This window comes from Eulemur rufifrons, chromosome 11, assembly GCF_041146395.1.
Source record: "Eulemur rufifrons isolate Redbay chromosome 11, OSU_ERuf_1, whole genome shotgun sequence".
In the NCBI taxonomy this organism is placed as follows: domain Eukaryota; kingdom Metazoa; phylum Chordata; class Mammalia; order Primates; family Lemuridae; genus Eulemur; species Eulemur rufifrons.
In genome coordinates this window covers 106113-127249 of record NC_090993.1, presented here as the reverse complement: position 1 = coordinate 127249, position 21137 = coordinate 106113, and the positions used below count along the sequence as shown (strand labels likewise).

At 55.6% G+C, this 21137-nt stretch overlaps 1 protein-coding gene across 1 annotated transcript; it reads right to left on the bottom strand.

Moving 5' to 3' along the window:
• Nucleotides 1-1004: 1004 nt before the first annotated feature.
• MTARC1 (mitochondrial amidoxime reducing component 1) lies at nt 1005-19433 on the bottom strand. Its single transcript, XM_069484483.1, has 7 exons — nt 19186-19433; nt 15352-15525; nt 12794-12956; nt 11797-11937; nt 11499-11560; nt 11330-11401; nt 1005-2329 (listed from the first exon to the last, which is right to left on the bottom strand). Exons 1-7 carry the CDS (start codon nt 19431-19433, stop codon nt 2203-2205), a joined length of 987 nt encoding a protein of 328 aa, XP_069340584.1. The 3' UTR covers nt 1005-2202.
• Between the last annotated feature and the right edge of the window lie 1704 nt (nt 19434-21137).

Sequence of the window (21137 nt, the reverse complement as noted above, 5' to 3'; positions counted from 1 at the left end):
GTGTCCACCTTTCCCTGTAGCACGGTCGGGAAAGTGACCCTTTCAGGCAGCCCCTGCACAGCCTCTCCCACCCTCTTCTTCCAGAGTCTTCTTCCAGACCTCCCTCTCTGGGCTCACGCTCCCCCGAGACTTCGGCATGAAGTCGCCACACGGAAGGAGACGCCCACTGAGGGTAACTATTTCAGCCTGACCCCGGAGGGCCAACACCCGCAGATGCGAGATCTTTCTGAGGTCTGTGATGGCCCACATTCCTGATCCTGTATTTCAAGTGGAATTGTGTGCACATGTTCAGTCTCCAAAATAAATGGGACATCAGCTTCGCCTTTGGCATGAACCAACTCATTAAATATAAAATAAACACAAGTAAATGGCTTTTAAATCTCACTGACGGAAAGCTTGGCAACTACTCGCAGAGTCTAGAGGTCATTGGGACCTCTCTTCACACTGGAATCTTCCTCACGCTCTGAGCAGCAGGAGGAGACTCCCGCCCAGGGGGAAGGACATCTGGGGGCCCTCCCACTCGAGAACTGCCCTGCAGTGCTGGCCGCCCCAGGGCCTGTCCACAGAGAATGGCGGGTTCTGTGGGAAGTGTGGCCTTTGACACAGACGGGGCATGACAGAGTGGATGTCACTTCTTGCAAGAGGCTAGAAATTCAGGTCTAAGGCATTCCGCTTGCCACTGATTACAAATACCTAGGAGTAGCCACCAGCCTTGGGTTTCTGATCAGTCCCTAAATATTAGCTCCCCTTAGCCAATATTCACATGGCTTCCTAAGTCCTCTGTGCCTTCATGCTACCATGGGTTCTTGAATGTTCCATTAGTAATGCTACTTGCCGAACCCTTCATTTTTCTCAGTCTATCTGTAGTTTCAGTATAAAGTGGATTTACTGGGAACAGTGATGGCCCATGTTATCTAGACAATTGTTTTAATTCTCCACTTCACACCAAGGGGGCAGAAAACAAATCGCAATAACTCACACCGACCAGCAAACATACGCACACGCACTTGTTAACTTGTGACTTTACTGCAAAGCACAGCCAGAGTTCAGTGATGACTGACCTCTTTTATAAACTAAAGTGAAAAATGCACAGTCTTTGGTTAACAGCATGTTACTTGTTAGCTCTTCCAAGAAGCTTGTTTATCTGCGTGAGCAGGTCCATTTTGCAGGGAATCCGGCTCTGGTCGGGTGTCGGGAGTTCGTTGGCTTTGTCTGCTCACCTCAGTCAGTTTTCAAAGTCAGACCTTGTGCCGAGAAGTTAGTAAGGTGTGAAACTAGCCAAAGTCGCTTCCGTTTATCTACGGTTTCTGGAACATTTTTCATGCTTTAGTCAAATTCCTGATACAACCAAAGGACAAAATGGCGACGTAAGATCCACTTGCTCAGAACTCTGAGTTGCACGGTTCCGTCAGTAAAAAAAATCAGTCACTGGATTTTAAATAAACTGACATATCCTCTCCTTTTCTCCTTTTAAAGGTTTTCAGGGACCTATTTCAGACCACACAGTCAGTGTTCTTCTCCTCCACGGACCTCAGGACGTTTTTCACCCTGAGTTTTACCGAGACGAGAGTTGAGGCGACCAGCAAGGATCCAGAAGGCCATCATGACAGCACGGCCACCGTCCTGGGCACTTGAGGAGACTGACGCCATCTGAGAAATGACAGTGCCAGGTCCGAGGAGACCTATGGAAAACTAGTCCCCGAAGAGCCTCCTGCAGGTGGGGCTTTTTGTGCCCTCCGAACAGCAGCCCGAGGATGGAGGAGGAAAGTGAAGTCGCATTCCAGCCTTATTTGGGGAGCAATTTAAATTTCACTGCATGCCCCACGCAGAGAAGTGATAAAACATTCCAGAACATTCTTCTGGCTCACCCACTCTTCCTCTTTCTCTCCTCCTTCCCTGATGAGTAGTCTAGTGAGATGACGGAGGTTAGCACTCTTGGTAGATAAATGGAGAAGAAAATCATTCCATCATCACAGTTAAGCAGGGAGTTTTGAGAATCCCGTGAAGGCCCACGAGGTTATCAAAACTATATATTTTTGTCCTGTGTCCAGGGACACTGGCAACATCAAGACACGAGGAAGTCCCCAAGAGGAAAAACTTGAAAATGCTGAGGTGTCAGTTAAAACACTGCTTCGAGTTTTGTCATTGTTGAGGACATTTTTTTTTTAAAGGCATCTGATATTCCAGGACACGTGGTTCCCATCAGTGGCCCAGCAGGTACACCGGATCTCCCACTTGGATTGTCCCTGGGTTTTCCAGAACAAAATACTGTCCAAAGAGAGGTGCTTTCCCATACAACTTCTGTTCCGAAGGGTCACACAGGCGGTAACTGCAAGAGGAGAAAGATCGTGGTGAGTTGCAGCCCAGCAGAAGCAGGAGCTCAGCCGCCACGTGGCTGCTTCTCCGCCCGCGTGAGTGCCCATCCCACCCAGGACCGCCAGGCTGCGCGGCTCGGCAGGGGGCACCTGTCCCACCGAAGTCTAACAGGACGGTGCCTCCCGGGGTGGGCAGCGTGCCCAGCGCACGGCTACGGGAGCACCCAGCGGCCACGTTCCCACATCCTTTCTCCACCTTAATGTTCCCCTTTTCAGCACCGAGAGATTCGGTACTCGGTACGTCTAGACATACTTCACACCTTCCTTTTCCCTGGGAATCTTTCTTCCTGACTCTTCTGTGTCTGCCGCTTGAACCCAGAGTCACCCTTTATACCATTGTCCTCACTTTCCATAGTTTGTCCACAGTTGCCGGGTCCTGGAGTTCTTCCTGCACAGCGTCACCTGACTCGCTTGCTCTTCCTCATCCCCACCATCGCAGCCCTGCTTCCCGCGTGAGCAAACTGTTGCAGTAACTTCTTAACCACCTTCTCTTCCTCACGCTCCACTCCCCTTCCAAGTCACTGTTGACACTACACTGTATCACTGTGTTAACTGTGCTTCGGTCCCATCAGTCCTGGGCTCAGAAACCTTCCATGGCTCCCCAGTGCCTAAAGAATAACACTCCAGCTCTTCAGCCTGGTGGTGTGCAGGGCCCTCTACCTGCCCTCAGCGGGCTTTTTGAAACCTGTTGCCCTCTGCTCCTTACCTGCACGTGTGCGGCACCTGCTGGATTCCACCTTGCTTTGCATTCTACCGGCTCTGTGAGTGAGTCCTCTGTGGGATGTCCCTCGCCAGGTCCCCAGCATTAGAATTCTACCTGCCTCAAAGCCCAGCTCCCAGGAATGAAGCCTGGGATCCCCCAGCCGGGAGCAGTTTCTCCTCCTCAATTGTCTTTGCGCCCCCAACACTCACATGTCTTGTCCTGTAACGTCAGGGCACAAGGCCATCTGTTCTACAAGACAAAGTCCCTGGAGAGCTGGAACTGTGTCTAACGCCCCTGTCTGCTCACACCCGACATGGGGCCTCGATGTCACCATGACCCACAATCGTCTGCTGAACAGACAAAGGTGCTGGGCAGTAAAATGTGACGTAGTGTGGACAGAGCAGTAGGAATTTCTTTGTCGGGCAGAAAACTCAAGAAGCTGCGGGAAGAAGGCACAGGAGCAGATGTGTGGGGAAAACACGGCAAGATCCCCCCACCGCCCCTCCACTGGGAGAAATATTTCCTTCCATTTTTTGTTTAAGCTGACCCCAATTTTACATCACTTTTATATTGACAACATTTTTCTAGGAAACGTTAATTTCATTCTGCCTTGCTTTAAAAAATCTCTTGTGACCACTTGGTTCTAATTTTGTCCTTCACATCAGAAATGGCTAATGAGAAAACGGAGAAAGTCAACTCTAGAACCTCCTGGAGACCCTCAGCCCCTCGCTCAGACTTTAAACACCACAGCGGCAGTGCCGTGTCCGTTCTGTGCTCTGCTGTGTCCCCAGCAGAGACTGGTACCACGCCTGGTATATGTAACCGCGCTAGAACATGTTGGTGGAACAAAGCAATGACTAAGAGGATGAATGAAAAGTCTAAGCCGCTGACCCAGGCTGCCCGGCCTCGCCAAGGCTGTGGTTCCCTCTCTCTGGAATCAGGTTTCTGCCGTGACCTTGGACCCAAGGGACCAGGCATCTCCCCTAGTCCGCCTCTCCTCTGTCCTCCGTCCGCAGGACGTCCCGGGGCCTGTGTCTGCCCCAGGGTGGCCTCTCCAGGATGAGGCCAGACCAGCCATTTCTGTCATGGGGTTTCTGGTTGAGGCTGAGCTCTGTGGTCTCGGTCCCCGCTCTGACGTCTCAGGGAGCAACTGAGAGAGGGAGTTCTGTGCGTCACACGGGCAGTTCATAAAGAAGGTCACACACACTATCTCCTTTAGCCCCCGTAACCCGCCTCTGTGGGGATGTGCATTATCTCCGTTTTACAAGTGAGTCTCGGAGGAGCATACGACTTGTCCAAGGCCACAGATCTGGGTGGTCCTGCTGAGGCCAGACCCCAGGTCTGGGGGGTCCGCAGTGAGGCCTGTTCCCACCCAGGACGCAACCCCCGGCCATCGGGCCACCCCCCAAGTACGCCCGCAGGCCTGGGGGGGATTGAGGGGTCTAAATAACTTGTTCACCTCCAGGAAGGTTCAGCCACTCACGGGTGTCACCTGTCCCTCCCCACCGGCCACACCTGTGCACACCACGCCCTCGCCAGGTCGCCAGGAGGGGGACCCGGAGGAGCCGCGGCCCCTCCCCGCGCAGCCCCCCAAATGGCGCGAGTGGGGGGAAGGGATGGTTTGTAAAGTGTACGTGTGGTCACCTGGCTCGCAGGTGGCCGTCGGCTCCGCTGTCTGGGAATACAAACGCGACGCCCTGCGGGGTGGAGACGCGGCTCCCAACCGGCCCCGCGGCCAGGGCTTCCCGCGGGCAGCACCTGGGGCTCGGCCCCGCCCTCGGGCAGCACCTGGGGCTCGGCCCCGCCCCCCGGCAGTACCTGCGGCTCGGCCCCGCCCTCGAGCAGCACCTGGGGCTCGGCCCCGCCCCCGGGCAGCACCTGGGGCTCGGCCCCGCCCTCGAGCAGCACCTGGGGCTCGGCCCCGCCCCCCGGCAGCACCTGCGGCTCGGCCCCGCCCTCGAGCAGCACCTGGGGCCTCGGCCCCGCCCCCCGGCAGCACCTGCGGCTCGGCCCCGCCCTCGAGCAGCACCTGGGGCCCCGCCCCGCCCTCGGGCAGCACCTGGGGCTCGGCCCCGCCCTGGGGCAGCACCTAGGGCTCCCCCCCGCCCCCCGGGCAGCACCTGGGGCTCGGACCCGCCCTCTGGCCCTGCCCCGCCCCCCGGCAGCACTTCCGGCCTCGGCCCCGCCCCCCGGCAACACCTGCGGCTCCGCCCCGCCCTCGGGCAGCACCTGGGCCCCGCCCTCGGGCAGCACCTGGGGCTCGGCCCCGCCCCCCGGCAGCACTTCCGGCCCCGCCCTCCGGTCCCGCCCCGCCCTCGGGCAGCACCTGGGGCTCAGCCCCGCCCTCGGGCAGCACCTGGGGCTCGGCCCCGCCCCCCGGCAGCACTTCCGGCCCCGCCCTCCGGTCCCGCCCCGCCCTCGGGCAGCACCTGCGCCCCGCCGGCCCGCGGAGGGCGAAGCGCGGTCTCTGGCGCCCCCTGGTGGTGCCGACGGGGCACTGCAAGCGGCCCCTCCGCGCACCGAGCCTCGCTCCGCAGACTGAAATCACGGCGTTGCCTCGTGCATCGGTCTTCCAGGATTTTCCCCATGGATATTCCAGCGGGGATTAATAAATCGCAGGCCCATTTAAAATCTCCTTTCTTGGTGCCTTTTCTCTTTGAATGAACACAAAACACGCATCCGCTCTAAGCAGCAGCAGGCCCGGGATGCTCTCTTTGGCTTAAGCAGAGGTCTCCGCGCCGAGCAGGTGCGGTGTGGACGGAACCACTTGCTCACCGTCCACACTGCCCGGGTCGCTCCTTTACAGCGTCCAGGCCGCCGTCCCTGCCCTCCCGCCACCGCGCAGGCCCCAGTGCTGGGGTTCGTGGGGAGACGAGTGACCCGGCACGGGCCACTCCTGAGGCCTCACGACCTACAACCTCTGTGGCCAGGTGGCAGATGAGCGAGCCCTGCGACAGCTCCCCAGGGAGGGGCGGGTGTCCCCTAAAACAGCTTCAGAGACCGGAGAGAAGTGGCCTCAGGCATCTCCCTGAGAACGTGGACAGTTGACAGACTGGGACTGCCAATGACCCTGGCTTACCTGGTCACTGCGTACAGCATTTGAGCATCTGTAAGAATGTATTTATTGCCTTACTCCAGTCTGCCAGAAGAGGTACTGTAAGTTCTTTACACAAATAAACGGAGAGTGCAAGAACCTAAGCGACCTGCCGACGTCAGAGCCAGACGTGGGCAGGGGTCTGTCTCCTCCCGCAGGGTCCCCTCCACTGCGTCCTTTCCACCTTTGCCTCAGCGCGGCACAGCCTGGCACAGGCGGCTGGCGGCCAGCGCCGCCCCTGCCAAAGCACCCGCGCGCCCTGCAAACCGCAGCCGAGCGTCCACGCGCTAACCGCGCGGTGTTCTTTCTGCCGGGCAAGATGTCCTGGCGGCAGCAGTGCCTGCCTCCAGCCGCCCTCAGGCACGGGGATCGGTGTGTACGCCACCTTCCCTTAAGAAACAAGAGGGTAATTCCATCTCGGTACTTTCCTGGTAGCACCCAGGCCCGCACTGCGCCAGCGCTGCCAGTGTTTTGCAGACACGGGCTCCCCTGGACCCCTGCATGAGGCTGTGTTTCTTTTCCTCGCCCTGCTCTGCCAGCCCGGCTGTGCCCGGGGGGCTGCTGACACAGCGGGGAGGGCTGGGTGGGCAGAGGCCTCCTGCCCAGCGCTTGCAACGCCAGCCCCGAGGACCGCGAGCGACACCAGCCCCGGGCACCGGGAGCGACGCCAGCCCCGGGCACCGCGAGCGACGCCAGCCCCGGGCACCGCGAGCGACGCCAGCCCCGAGGACCGCGAGCGACGCCAGCCCCGGGCACCGGGAGCGACGCCAGCCCCGGGCACCGCGAGCGACGCCAGCCCCGGGCACCGCGAGCGACGCCAGCCCCGAGGACCGCGAGCGACGCCAGCCCCGGGCACCGCGAGCGACGCCAGCCTGGACACCGCCAGCCCCGGGCACCAGGAGCGACGCCAGCCCCGGGCACCACGAGCGACGCCAGCCCCGGGCACCGCGAGCGACGCCAGCCCCGAGGACCGCGAGCGACGCCAGCCCGGGCACCAGGAGCGACGCCAGCCCGGGCACCGCGAGCGACGCCAGCCCCGGGCACCGCGAGCGACGCCAGCCCCGGGCACCAGGAGCGACGCCAGCCCCGGGCACCGCGAGCGACGCCAGCCCCGGGCACCAGGAGCGACGCCAGCCCCGGGCACCACGAGCGACACCAGCCCCGGGCACCACGAGCGACGCCAGCCCCGGGCACCGTGAGCGACACCAGCCCCGGGCACCGAGAGCGACGCCAGCCTGGACACCGCGAGCAGTACCAGCCCTGGGCACCACGAGCGACGCCAGCCCCGGGCACCACGAGCGACGCCAGCCCCGGGCACCGCGAGCGACGCCAGCCCCGGGGACCGCGAGCGACGCCAGCCCCGGGCACCGCGAGCGACGCCAGCCCCGGGCACCGCGAGCGACGCCAGCCCCGGGCACCGCGAGCGACGCCAGCCCGGGCACCACGAGCGACGCCAGCCCCGGGCACCGCGAGCGACGCCAGCCCCGGGGACCGCGAGCGACGCCAACCCCGGACACCGCGAGGAGTACCAGCCCCGCGCACCAGAGACAAGCAGCGCGGCTCTGAGCCTCGCCCAGCAGCACAGCGGCGGTTGCTGACACCACCGTTTGCTTCCCTTCCCGTGATTTACGTGACGTGGCCAGGCCTTTCCCTCCCCGGTCTATGACCCCCTGCCCCGGGAGAACATGAATCACAGACCCGAGGCAATTCAAATCTCACCAAGAGACAGGAGGAGACACCTCCGCGGGCTGCACTGTCTCCCGGGCTAGTGGAGCAATTAGGGGCCGCACGGGGCCGGCTCCTGGCGCCCTCGCTGTGTGTCCGGGGTCAGCCGTCCTCCTCCGAACACGGGCTCCCACTGCAGGGAGACGGGCGCTGGGGTGCTTTGAGGGGTGAGGGGGAACAGGACGGATAAAGCCCCAAACCACCCGCTGGCTCGCACAGGGTCATCCAGCTCTGCACAGACAGAGTCCCCCACGTTACAAGGAAGAACACCCAGGGCCGGAGTCGGGGGCAGTGGGGACGGGGGACTTGCTGGTGACCACAACAGTCCGTGTGTTGTGCCACAGCCAGGTCTCCGGACCCCGATGCCGGACTCTCTCCATGCCACCCCCACCCCCACCCCACCCCACCACCCCGCGCCTCCTCCTCCCCCCAGCTCCGCTGCGGCCACGGAAACCAGGAGACTGAGCTCTGAGCGCCTTCACAGGACAGTCACACGCTATGGTTGCTGTTTCTCAAAACCCTGCTCCTCCCACAGATTTCTGTCACAGTGGCACTCCCCCAACATTTATCATGAAAATTCCCAAGCAGGAAAGCAAGTTAAAGAACTTTATAGCAAACGCCCATTTACCGGCTGTTTGGAGTCTCCACTTAACATGTTGCTGTGTTTCCTTCACTACATATTTATCCATCCATCAGTTTTTTTTCTTTTCTTTTTTTTTTTTTTTTTTTTTTTTTTTTTGCAGTTCCAACTACGTTGCAGACCCCAGTACACGTCACCTCTAAACAGTTCGGCTTGCATATCATTACCTAGCATTAAACTGTTATGTACTCTTTTTTAGGTAAAATTTCCATGGAATGAAATGAACCCAGCTTAAATGTTCTCTATTTATAGAAAAGTCATTTCCTATTTGGAATGTTGAGAAACATCCCTCAAAATGACAGGATTCGAGGCGGGAGGATCGCTTGCTGTCAGGAGTTCAAGACCAGCCTGAGCAAAAGTGAGACCCTGTCTCAACTAAAAATAGAAAAATTAGCCGGGCATGGTGGCGCATGCCTGTAGTCCCAGCTACTCGGGAGGCTGAGGCAGGAGGATCGCTTGAGCCCAGGAGTTTGAGGTTGCTGTGAGCGAGGCTGACACCACGGCACTCTAGCCCGGGCAACAGAGTGAGACTCTGTCTCAAAATAAATAAATAAAAAAGCCTTCAGTTGGTCACAGCCCCCTCTGTGAACGCTCCCGCAGGTCACACACAGAGCTGGGCACAGAGACGCACCTGCTGTGCACCTGGAGGATTCCTCGAGTCCCACCCGTTTGACTTCTGTCTTGACCACTCTCTCTCTCTGCCAGGTGGCCCAGGCCCTTGATGGCCATGTGTCCACCTTGCTGTGACCTGGCCCTCACGCTGGGACCCGACTCCATAGATGACCAGTGCTGGCCAGGGGGGTCAGGCCCGGGGCCTCGTGCCTGCGGGGCATGTGCTGGCGGGACAGGAGCACGCCGGCCCAGCGTGGGCTTGCCGGGAGAGGGGGACAGACAGTGGCTCTGGGACAGCAGCCTTGGCAGGAGGGGCTGGTGCTGATCAAAGAAGACTGAACTGCTGACCCAGACAAGGCCACCAGCGTGGTGAGAGGCGGAAGGAAGGGGAAGTGGCAAGCCTCACACTCCAGGAATGAGTCCTGCCACAGAAAGTCCCAGCATGACCTCTCCGTGATGTGTTCTTTCATGGTGGCTTTGACACAAGAGGGCCACACCTCCACTGCGTTCTTCTCCAAGTCTCCTGGGGCTTTGCCCAGAGCAGTCCCTGCCCTCCCCTCCCCTCCAGGAGTGATGCCCCGGGAGGACCGAAGCCAAGGGTCTCAGGGGCCGCAGATCTGAGACCTGACATTCCCCCTGAGACCCTGCATTCAGTGCCACAGGGACCAATTAGGATAAGCACCATAAGTTCACGGTCAGAGTTTGGGGATTTCCTGGGTCCCAGATTTGGCAAGTAATAGCCATGACGTGCTCGGACCCATAATTGTTATTAATGTTATTGTTTTAGCAAAAGTAATGCAGGTTAATTACAGAAAGTTTGGAGACGACATATAAGAATAATGTTTTCTGTAATTCTATTACTGTCCCAAAAAAGTGCCTCTAGTAACATTTTGCTTTATATCCTTTCAGCATTTTTTTTTTTTTTTTTTTTGAGACAGGGTCTCGCTCTGTCACCTAGGCTAGAGTGCAGTGGCATCATCATAGCTCTCTGCAACCTCAAATTTCTGGGCTCAAGTGATTCTCCTGCCTCAGCCTCTGGAGTATCCAGTACGACAGGTGCGTGCCACCATGCCTGGCTAATTTTTCTATTTTTTGTAGAGGCGAGGGTCTTGCTCTTGTTCAGGCTGGTCTTGAACTCCTGGCCTCAAGCAATGCTCCCGCCTCCCAGAGTGCTAATGATACAGGCGTAAGCCACCTCGCCCGGCCTTCTAGCCTTGTATCTACTCATGTGCCTTTGTATAATTTTTAAAAGTAAAATCAAATAAACCAAAACTAAAAGGTAAATACTATACATGCTATTTTGTAATCAGCTTTGTAAAATTAATAATAACAGTTGACCATCTTTGTATACAACTTAAAATTATTCTCTGTAATTGTGCCTTCACTTAAGATTTTTTCTTTTCTTTTTTTTTTTTTAGACAGAGTCTCACTCTCTTGCCTGGGCTACAGTGCCATGGTGTCAGCCTAGCTCACAGCAACCTCAAACTCCTGGGTTCCAGTGATCCTCCTGCCTCAGCCTCCTGGGTAGCTGGGACTGCAGGCATGCGCCACCATGCCCGGCTAATTTTTTTCTATTTGTAGTCGTTTGGCTAATTTCTTTCTATTTATAGTAGAGATGGGGTCTCGCTCTTGCTTAGGCTGGTCTCGAAATCCTGAGCTCAAACAATCCGCCAGCCTTGGCCTCCCAGAGTGAAGATTTTTTTCTTAATAGAATTTTAAAGTAAACATAAGAGTAGAAAGAATAGTGCAATAAGCTTCAATATAATTTTCCCCGAAATTTTATCTTGACACCTTCTTATGTGCTCATCTATCCTTTTTTTTTTTTGCTACAATTGTATATAGCAGATCCCAGAAACCATGTCTCTTCGTTCCTACATACATACAAGCTTCTCTAAGATATGCAGACATTTCTTATATAACCACAATGCCATTACAACACCTACTAAATTAGAAACACTCAGTCCATGATAAAATTTGCCAACATAACTAAGCAACGTGTTTTCTAATTGGTGTTATTTGAATTATGAATTCTAAATGAAAAATAAAATTATCTGTGCAAGACATACTGGTGGCCAAAGCACCCAGGGACATTTCCCAGATTGCCTAGTCGCTGGGACCCTCTTCAGCCCCCAGGCTCTGTGTGTGGTGCTGTCACTGCGACCCTGTGTGCCCAGTCCTACCTCCTCAGCGTCTCCAGCGGCTCCTTCCTGCTCATGACGCCAGTGTCCGGGTCCACCGTGGTCACAATGCACCTGGACACACACACACACACACACACGCACAGCATCAAACAGGGGACAAAGCAAAGTGACCTCCCTGCATCCCGGAAGGGACAGGACAGAGCCTTACCTGGAACAAGCCATCACCCTTTTCAGTTCCACGTCACCAATAAGAATCTCGTCCCAAGAATCCTAAGGGACGAAGCAGAAATTTCTATGAACACCTCTGAGCCCTGAGGCTCTGACACACACGTGTAGAGACTCCCACGGATAAACAGCCCAGCCTTCAGAATAACCTGATCCAATGGGTCATAGTCAATGAATAGCACACCCTTCAGAATAACCTGATCCAATGTCAAAGTCGCTCAGACCTTTAAAAAAAGGAAAAAAGTGAAATCCGAGAAAAGGGACACTAGGCACAGCCTTACCTCTGCGTAGACTCCACATCCTGAAATTACGATGTTGGGCCTGAAGTTAGTTGCTTTAACTTTCTTTTCCAGCCTGGAGTTGAGATCCGCCAAGGATGCCTCGGAAAGAACCAAGAATGGGCTGGCATCCGGGTAGGCAATCTGAGGAGGAAACAGAGATTGCAATGACACGTGGCACACACACTTCTCAGGGGGTTCGTGTGTCTGGTTCCAGGAAACCCCCACCCCACCCCGTCTTTCTGAGTATTTCTCTAGTTCCTTTTACAGAAAAGTCACATTGACTCAGAAACTTCAGCTTTGCAGGTAACAGGAACCGCACGGTCCACGGCCTCGGAATCCTAGAGCTGCCACCAGCGTGTGCCCTTGGGGACATCACTTCACCTTTCTAAGCCTCCAGTTTCTTTAATAAGGTGGTTGGGTTTGATGACCTCATTACGTTTGCTTACAATGCTCACTAATTCCATGGACAATTATTTTTTATGCAACTTGCCAATTAATTTTAAGTATTTATCTAGACCACAGTTTTATGATCATGGTAAAAGTAAAACCCTGCTTTTAGGATGAAGCCGCACGGCCTCCTTCCCGGACGGGCCAGCCTGATCATCTGCAGTGTGTGATCCCCATAGCCACCGACTCTGGACTACGGTCTGACACACAGCTGCAAACACACCGCAAACAGTGTGGACTCCAGGTGCCATTAGAGAGTGGAGTGAAGAGAAGACTCTGGTGTAAGAACAGTTTTGAAAACGCTTTTGGCACCAGAGCGTTGACACAACAGGACGGAGGATGTGGGAGGGGAAAATGCAAATGCGGAGACCCTCCCATCACCAAACACAAAGGATGCTCCCAAGGGAAGGGCTTGGTTTCCGCTGTGACCGGGTCTGGGGGTGGCGGGGCCGCCTGGCAAAACAACGGAGCCCAGTTCACGGAGATGCCGCCTGCACCCCCCGGGCTGGGGCGACTGCTGCCCAGGCGTGGGGGAAGCCGAGCCTCTCACCCGCCCTTTGGCCGGGAACAGGTCCTCTACTTGGTGAGGGTCCCTCGGGCGCATGTGAGGCTCGAAGTGCACCAGGCGGTAGGGCTGCGTCTTCAGGAAGTTTGTGATCCACTGCGCGGCCGCCTCGCCGCAGTCCCTGCCCTCGATCTCCAGGCCGTGCACCCTGCAGAGGTGACAGCAGCAAAGGACCGGCACGGCTGTGACAACGCGCACGTCCTGGCACACCCGGGACGTACCCGAAAAGCCACCCCGAGCGCGACGGTGCCGTCATTCCCTGGTTATCAGAAGACGTCATTTCAGCACAAGGCCACGTGAAGATGGAAACATTTTAAGCCTTCCTTTCCCCATTCTTAAAACCGAGTGATGCCTGGCCGGGCGCGGTGGCTCACGCCTGTCATCCCAGCACTCTGGGAGGCCGAGGCGGGTGGATCGCTGGAGGTCAGGAGTTCGAGACCAGCCTGAGCAAGAGCGAGACCCCGTCTCTACTAAAAATAGAAAGAAATTATCTGGCCAACTAAAATATATATAGAAAAAATTAGCGGAGCATGGTGACGCATGCCTGTAGTCCCAGCTACTCGGGAGGCTGAGGCAGGAGGATCGCTTGAGCCCAGGAGTTTGAGGTTGCTGTGAGCTAGGCTGATGCCACGGCACTCACTCTAGCCTGGGCAACAAAGCGAGACCCTGTCTCAAAAAAAAAAAAAAAAAAACAAACTGAGTGACGCCTTCCCCTACTCGGAAGGAATGCGGGGAGGCCGAAACGAGTTAATGTGATTTCGAAATGTACTGAACTGAAGAAAACTACCGTATCAGTATAAAGCAAGCTAATAATTATTGCAAAATCTGGTTCACCCGGCTGAACAGCAACCAGATATCTTTATTAACAGGCCTGGCTGTACGTGGCCAGTTAAATATTAATAACGGCAACGTATGTGAAATGTTCTATCAAGTCTAAGACATTATAGGTAACAGTAACCCGCTGGAGTTGACTGCTAGCAGTAACTCCGTGACATGTGAAGTCCCCCTTCCCCAGTGCATCCCCGTGTGCAGGGCTGTTTGGGGTCATGTGAATTTCACGGCTGCATAGAAGAAATAAACGCTGTTGCGTAGCTCACTGTCTCCCCCAGTGCAGGATCATCACCACCGCGGGTGTTCAGGGTAACTGTAGGTAGCGCCTGAAGGCAGCACTCAGGAACTGCAAATTGTACAGAGAAAGCGATTCTCTTCAGTTTAGTGATAATAAATCCTAAACTTTTAGCAACATTTGATAATTACCTCTTCCAACATAGGAAGAAGAGAACTCAGGTCCAGAGACCTCAGTGGGCAACAGTTTCTAGCTAGAATTTCGTAACTTTCTTTGTGCCAATATTGTTTCAGTTACTTTCTATACCTGTCAAATTAAATAGACATAGCCACATGGATTTTCCTTTTAAAATAAATGTGTTCAAGATTTTTTTTTTTTTTTTTGACAGAGTCTCTCTCTGTCACCCGGGCTAGAGTGCCGTGGCATCAGCCTCCCTCACAGCAACCTCCAACTCCTAGGCTCAAGCCATCCTCCTGCCTCAGCCTCCCGAGTAGCTGGGACTACAGGCATGCGCCACCATGCCCGGCTAATTTTTCTATTTTTTGTAGAAACGGGGTCTAGCTCTTTCTTGCTCAGACTGGTCTTGAACTCCTGGCCTCAGGCAATCCTCCTGCCTCAACTTCCCAGAATGCCGGCATTACGGGCATGAGCCACCGCGCCAGGTGACAGTTTTTGATATGACATTATTTCCTGTCACAGGCTATGGACTACAGTTAGCATTCACAGTGCATTTTAATTCAACACATGGAAACTGTAATAAGAGTATAATTAGATCAAACTTTAATTTTCCCATCATAAGATAAGAAATCAACCCTGGACGGGATTTCCTAGAGGCAAAGCTGTTTTCCCAGAATACCTGCTTCCTCGCAGCCCTTGTGACGCCGAGGAAAGAGCGTCCTCGCAGAGCACCCTCCCGGGCTAACTCTCCACCCTCGGTCCGACACTGACCACGGGCAGCTGCAGCTGGATCACTCTTCTGCCTGCAGCTGTCCCTTTCTTATTTTGGAAACTTCCTCTCCTTAGAACTAAATGTCACGGGTCACCGCCACTTGCGGCTCCTTTCCTAACTGGAATTTGGAAGGTACTCGGTCTTTCCAAGCAAAGCAGGGAAAGTCGTCTGACAATGCCTAGGTCTAACCTCATCTCTTCTGGGACTCTGTCCCCCACACTCCCACCCCGCTGTTGTGCTTCATCCTTCAGTGGAGTCATTTCTCTCTCGCTGACATGCTTTTGCTTCCAGGGTTTTTTACATGAGACTTTCGTGTCTCTCAGCCCCAGCAGACAAGCTTTGAAGCTGCTTCCTTGTTTCTCCCCCTTTGACATCTTCCAGGGGTTGCGGACTTAGCCGTGCGGACCGCACGTTGGCGACCAACGGGTAAGTAGCGATACTGTTTCTCAGGGTTCCCTCCACGGTTCACGCTGCCTCAGAACTGCATGAATAACACTCACACGAGGGCTAAGACCGGCCCGTCCCTACCTGCACTTGTGCACTGCGTTCGTGGCGGGCGTTTGGACGGGCAGCGGGAGGTCCTTCATGTAGGCCGCGCTGAGAGCCAGGGTGTCACCGTCACACGTCAGGGAAATCAGCACCAGGCGCGGTTCCTGGCGAGCAGTGACCATGTTTCCCTCCTGGTTGATCACGAGCCAAAACCTGCCATTTGCAAAAACACAGGGTGCGTGTGGGCCACCACGGCGGGTAGCCAGACTGTGAGAGACCTTCAGTTAGGCGCCGTCATCTTTGATTTCCTTCCCGTACGCCTGGCGCGTGTGTGAGAGTCTGCGGGGTGCGTCTGTCTGTCTGTCCCAAACATCAACGCAGCAGCAGGCAGGGCTGATTCTGTCGGTCAATTTCAAAGGGTTTAATAACCACGCGAGCGTCTGACATAAGAGCTGCGGAACATTCTGAGCTTCTGGAGGGCACAGAAATCAGAGATGCTAGTTACGTTTTCATCTCAATTGCCAGAGAGCTCGATCGCTTTCATTAAACATGTCCCCAAGGAGATGACAAGGCTCTGTGGCACAAGAAACACAGTGCCTGACACCCCATGGACACTGTGCTCTTCTCCAGGGAAACAGCAAGACTGTTGCTCGGTTCACAGGGCCTGGGACGCTTGAGCAGCACGCAGTGTCACCTACACCTTGCCGGTTCCACCCCCGCCACCCCCACCACCTTTTAAAAGATGTTGTTTCAATACTCAGTGCCGAGCATTCTGCCATTGGCTCAGCCGTCTATTGCTAATATAGGCAATACTTTTGTGAGCCAGTACTCCTGGTCTAGAGGTACTTCCTAGAAAAAAAGATAAATGGAGAAATTAGAGCAATAGAAAGAACCATTTCCAGAAAAAGAGCAACACGTTTGTGTAGGTTACCTGTCAGCTACCAAGGAAGTTGGCATTTTAAACATTGGCATTTCAGTCATCTCAGCACACACTGATCAAACGATTACAGTTATATGCTATTGGGGTCCCCAGACAGAAGCAGAAAATATGGCAGATACTTTAGGTTATTAAAGATATTTTTTGCATCACCTCCAGCAGGCTATGATGGTTGAGTTGTCCAGCTACACTAGAAAAATATGGTTAGTATAAACCCTTTCCTTAATTGTCATTTTATCAAGACCTTCCTCTTGCAAAGAGACAGAGCCAAGCTCTATTCTGCTCTAAATCCTTGGGACCACATGTAAGTATTCTTTCTAATATTTCTTCCTGGTAATCACAGCAATCTGATCTTTCCAAAATGCTGATCTTGTCACTCCCTCATTCAAAATGCCTCCCTGGTTACTGCTTTCTAAATAAAACTAACTCTTGAGCAACCTGTGCAAGGCCCTTCATAATACAGCTGTTTCCAGAGCCAATCTTACCTCCCACACCTTCACACCTGCCAGTCTTTTACATAGATTTTTTAATGGTAGTAAAAGATATACAACATAAAATATCTAGCATACGCTAGGTCTCGACCCAAAAGAATCGAAAGCAGGGCGTCAAACAGATACTTGGGCATCAGTGTTCTTCACAGCATTATCCGCAACGCTAAAAAGGTGGGAACAACGTAAGTGCTCAACAGCAGAGAATGGAATTTTTAAAATGTGGTTGTAACCAAGGCATTAAGTACATTCAGTGTTGTGCAACCAGCACCACTCTATTTGCAAAAGCTTTTCATCATCCCACACGGAAACTCTGTACGCATTAAGCAACAGCTCCCCACTCCCCTGCCCGCAGCTGCTGGTAACCTCTAATCCACTTTCTGTCTCTGCGGATGTGTCGAGGCTACATGTTTCACATAACTGGAATCACGCAATACTCGTCCTTTTGTGTCTGGCTTGTTTTAATAAGCATTACGTTTGAAGGCCCATCCGTCCATGTTGTAGCATATATCAGAACTTCTTTCCTTTTTATTGGCTGAATAATACTCCACGGTGTGTGCGCGCCCCATTTTGTTTATCCACGCATCCATCGATGGATGCTTGGGTTCTCTCCACCTTCAGCTGTTGAGAATAATGTCGCGAGGAACATTCGACATTCAAGTGCCTGTTTCCAATTCCCTTTGGTAACGGCTTCAGAGTATGCCAGCCTTTCCACCAGCATGCCCCATCCTCTCAAGCCCAGTGTCTTTGCCCAGCTTATTCCCTCTCTAGAATGTTCTTCTCCCAATTTATTTGTCTAGAAAGGTCGTAACCATGTTCCAATTTTCAGCTCAAGCTGCTACTTCCTCCGTGAAGCCCTCCCTGACTGCCCCAGACAGCTTCCTGCTGCTTTGTGCTACCGGGGGACATGGGACAACCTCCATTGTGTGGCTTGTCACCCAGGACTGCAGGCCTGGCTTGGCTTCTCTTGGTCTCACTTGCTGGGAGTCTGTGATGGCAAAAATAAAGAATTTACCATCATGTCTGGTACAAATGCCAGCTCCTGTTGCTCATTCATTGTAATGCGCTCAATAAACGCTTTTTTTTTTTTTTTTTTTTTGAGACAAGAGTCTCACTTTGTTGCCCAGGCTAGAGTGAGTGCCGTGGTGTCAGCTTAGCTCACAGCAACCTCAGACTCCTGAGCTCAAGCGATCCTCCTGTCTCAGCCTCCCGAGTAGCTGGGACTACAGGCATATGCCACCATGCCTGGCTAATTTTTTGTATATATATATTTTAGTTGTCCATATAATGTCTTTCTATTTTTAGTAGAGACGGGGTCTCGCTCTTGCTCAGGCTGGTCTCGAACTCCTGACCTCGAGCAATCCACCCGCCTTGGCCTCCCAGAGTGCTAGGATTACAGGCGTGAGCCACCGCACCCGGCCAATAAATGCTTTTTGAATCTATACAATAAAATTTCAATGCCCTTTGCCTCTGGGACCTACAAAAACAAACAAATGCAATAAACTCTACCATCCTTCAGAGCCCACTGTGCAAACCATAGAATATTTAGGATTCTTGGCCTCCTTCCTGAAGCAAAGGTGCATAGCTCACCTTTCAACTGTGTCCTGAGTTGCCCTCTGCCTGGGGGGCTGGTCAGAGAAAGGTTCCAGCCCCCACCCGTCCAGTGTGACCAGCTGAACCGCTCTGGGAAGGAGTTTGAACTTAAGCCTCCCAGCGATGCCTGGAGCTGGCCTGAAGCCAGGCCCAAAAGAGAGCAAAGCCGCAGGCTCTGGAGTTTTGCAACCTCGTTCAGCCCCAGGAACCCACAGAGCTCTCGGAACCCAGATAGGGCATTCATGAAATCGCTGTTTACAAAGCCCCGGTGTGCCAAAGCAAACAGGAGTCCTGGTTCCACTGCCGTGTGGCTCTGAACTCAGTTCCTTTATCCGCAGAAGGGAGCTGCAGAGGAGGAGGGGAAATAACACGTGCGGTCGCCCCTCTGAAGCTGCAGGAAGGTTTTCATCTGCCCTCAGCTCTATTCTGTGCTCCGCCTTGGTGCGCTCTTTGGGGACTGTACCGCTCCAACTGTCCCCAAGATCTCAAGAGAGTCACTAAAATTAAAGTGAGGGGACCACTCCCTTGAAGCTCCCCAAACCCGCTAGACCGAGATCAAGTTCGGTCGCGCCCTGGCAGGTGGGGAGGACACGACACCTGGCCAGAGGCCCGCGGGAGGTGGAAACGCGGGTCCGGACGCAGCGGCTCAGAGTCCCGGGTACCCGGGATGTGCTCCTGGGTGATGAGGGTCACTTTTTCTCTTTGTCCCTGTCCCACCCAGCTCCCGGTTTCTCCGTAAGGGGAAGAAGGACCTGCAGGGTCCTCTGCAGACCTTCCCCGCTCCCCGCCGCCCCCGACCCCCGCGCCCGGACCCGGCCCTCGTCCTCCCCCCCGTGCGCCCGGGCCCGGCCGTACCTGTCCCGCAGGTGGCCGCTGCGCAGCCCCATGGCCGTGCACTCCGCCGTGCGCACCGACACCCCCTTGCAGGACTTCACCGGGTAGATCCACAGCTGCCCCACGGTGCCCACCTGCCGCAGCCGCCGGCGCCGCCCGGGCCGCCCACGGAGCCAGGCCGCGGCCCCCAGCGCCACCGCGGCCAGACCCAGCGCGGCGACCCCGAGCCACCCCGGCCGGGCCAGCGCGCAGGAGCCGGCGGCGCCCATGGCCGAGCGGGGCGGGCGCGGGCCTCGAACTGAGCCCCCGGGAGGACGGTCCGGCCGGCCAATGGGAGCCGCGCGTCCCTCGGGGGGCGGCTCCGGCGCCGCGGGGGGGAGGGGCGGCTCGGCCTCCAGGGGTCCCCCCTCCCCCCTCCCCCGCCCCTCCCCCGTCCCCCGTCCCCTCCCCCCCGCCCCCCGCCGCCCCTCCCCCTCCCCCCTCCCCCGCCCCTCCCCCCTCCCCCTCCCCTCCCCCCCGCCCCCCTCCCCCACCCCTCCCCCCCGCCCCCCGCCGCCCCTCCCCCCCGGCCCACGCCCTCCCCCCTCCCCCCCGCCCCCCGCCGCCCCTCCCCCCCTGGCCCACGCCCCTCCCCCTCCCCCCGCCCCCCGCCGGGTCCCCGCCCCGCCGTCCCCGCAAGCGGCCGGTTTACTCGTGGACGCGTTTGCGGAGTTATTTATTTGACCTAAAACAGACAAAGTACAAAATTTGCAGGACAAGGCGGGATTTTGAAACGAGAAACCAGGCAGCAGGCCCAGCCTCTCTCGGGGCGGCGGGAGCCCGGGGGGCTGGGAAGGGGGGGGGTCCCGGCGCGAGGTCCCCAGGGAGGGGGTGACATCCGGTCCTGCAGGCCGTCACCCCGGCCCCGTCTCCCACTCAGGTCACGTTCCAGACCGACAAGGTCAGCTGCCAAGGTCAGGGGGGTTCAGCAGCCTCCGACTCCTGTTTGATGCGCCGCGTCGTCAAATGACAGATTGATGCGACGCTTGTTAAAATGACAGGGAAAACTGCATTCTAGGCTGCTGGGACAGCGGCGTTACAGGACGGTGTTACAGGACGGTGTTACAGGGCGGGAGACGCTTTGCACTTAACTCCGATGCAGCAGAGACAGCTGCGAATTTGTGGCCAAGGAGCAAAGTTCCTAGACACCCTGGGAAGGGATCCCCGCTAACCCCACTTAGGATCTGGCTGAGGGCAAGACAAGGACGCTCATCAAAGCTGAGAGATGAGGAACTTGAGCAGATATTAAGGGTGCTAGGACACCATGGATGCGGAAATTCTTTTTTTTTTTTTTTTTTGGAGACAGTCTCACTCTGTCACCCGGGCTAGAGTGCCGTGGCATCAGCCTCACTCACAGCAACCTCCAACTCCTGGGCTCAAGCGATCCTCCTGCCTCGGCCTCCCTAGTAGCTGGGACTACAGGCATGTGCCACCATGCCTGGCTAATTTTTTCTATATATATTTTTAGTTGTCCAGATAATTTCTTTCTATTTTTAGTGGAGATGGGGTCTCGCTCTTGCTCAGGCTGGTCTCGAACTCCTGACCTCCAGCGATCCTCCCTCCTCGGCCTCCCAGAGTGTGGGGATGACAGGCGTGAGCCACCGCGCCCGGCCGGGAAATTCTCCCTAAACTGACTTAGCAGGATCCTCGCTGAGACGGGGCTTTACCAGGGGGTGGGTGACAAGGTCGAGGCCTAGTCAAGAAGAGGGCGCAGAGCAGCCTGACTGAAGTTGGCCCAGAAGTTCTGTCAGCCCCAGGTCAGGCCGGGCCGGGAGCGTGCATGGGTCGTCCACGCAGATGGTCCATGTCTTGGCTCGGAGAAGAAGTCCCCGAGGGGAGTGAACCTCCTTCCCCAGCTGGCAACTCACTTCAGGCAACTCTTTTCAGCACCCAGGGAGGGTCTGTCTTTCCAGAACACGGCTCCTCATCATAAA

What these genes read in the sequence shown, in the direction of transcription:
- MTARC1 (XM_069484483.1), bottom strand. Translation starts at nt 19,433, where the DNA reads ATGGGCGCCGCCGGCTCCTGCGCGCTGGCCCGGCCGGGGTGGCTCGGG. An exon ending in AACGCAGTGCACAAGTGCAG is followed by an intron (nt 12,957 to 15,351) that starts GTAGGGACGGGC and finishes TCACCTCTGCAG; the next exon opens with GGTGCACGGCCTGGAGATCG. An exon ending in GATGTGGAGTCTACGCAGAG is followed by an intron (nt 11,561 to 11,796) that starts GTAAGGCTGTGC and finishes TTCGTCCCTTAG; the next exon opens with GATTCTTGGGACGAGATTCT.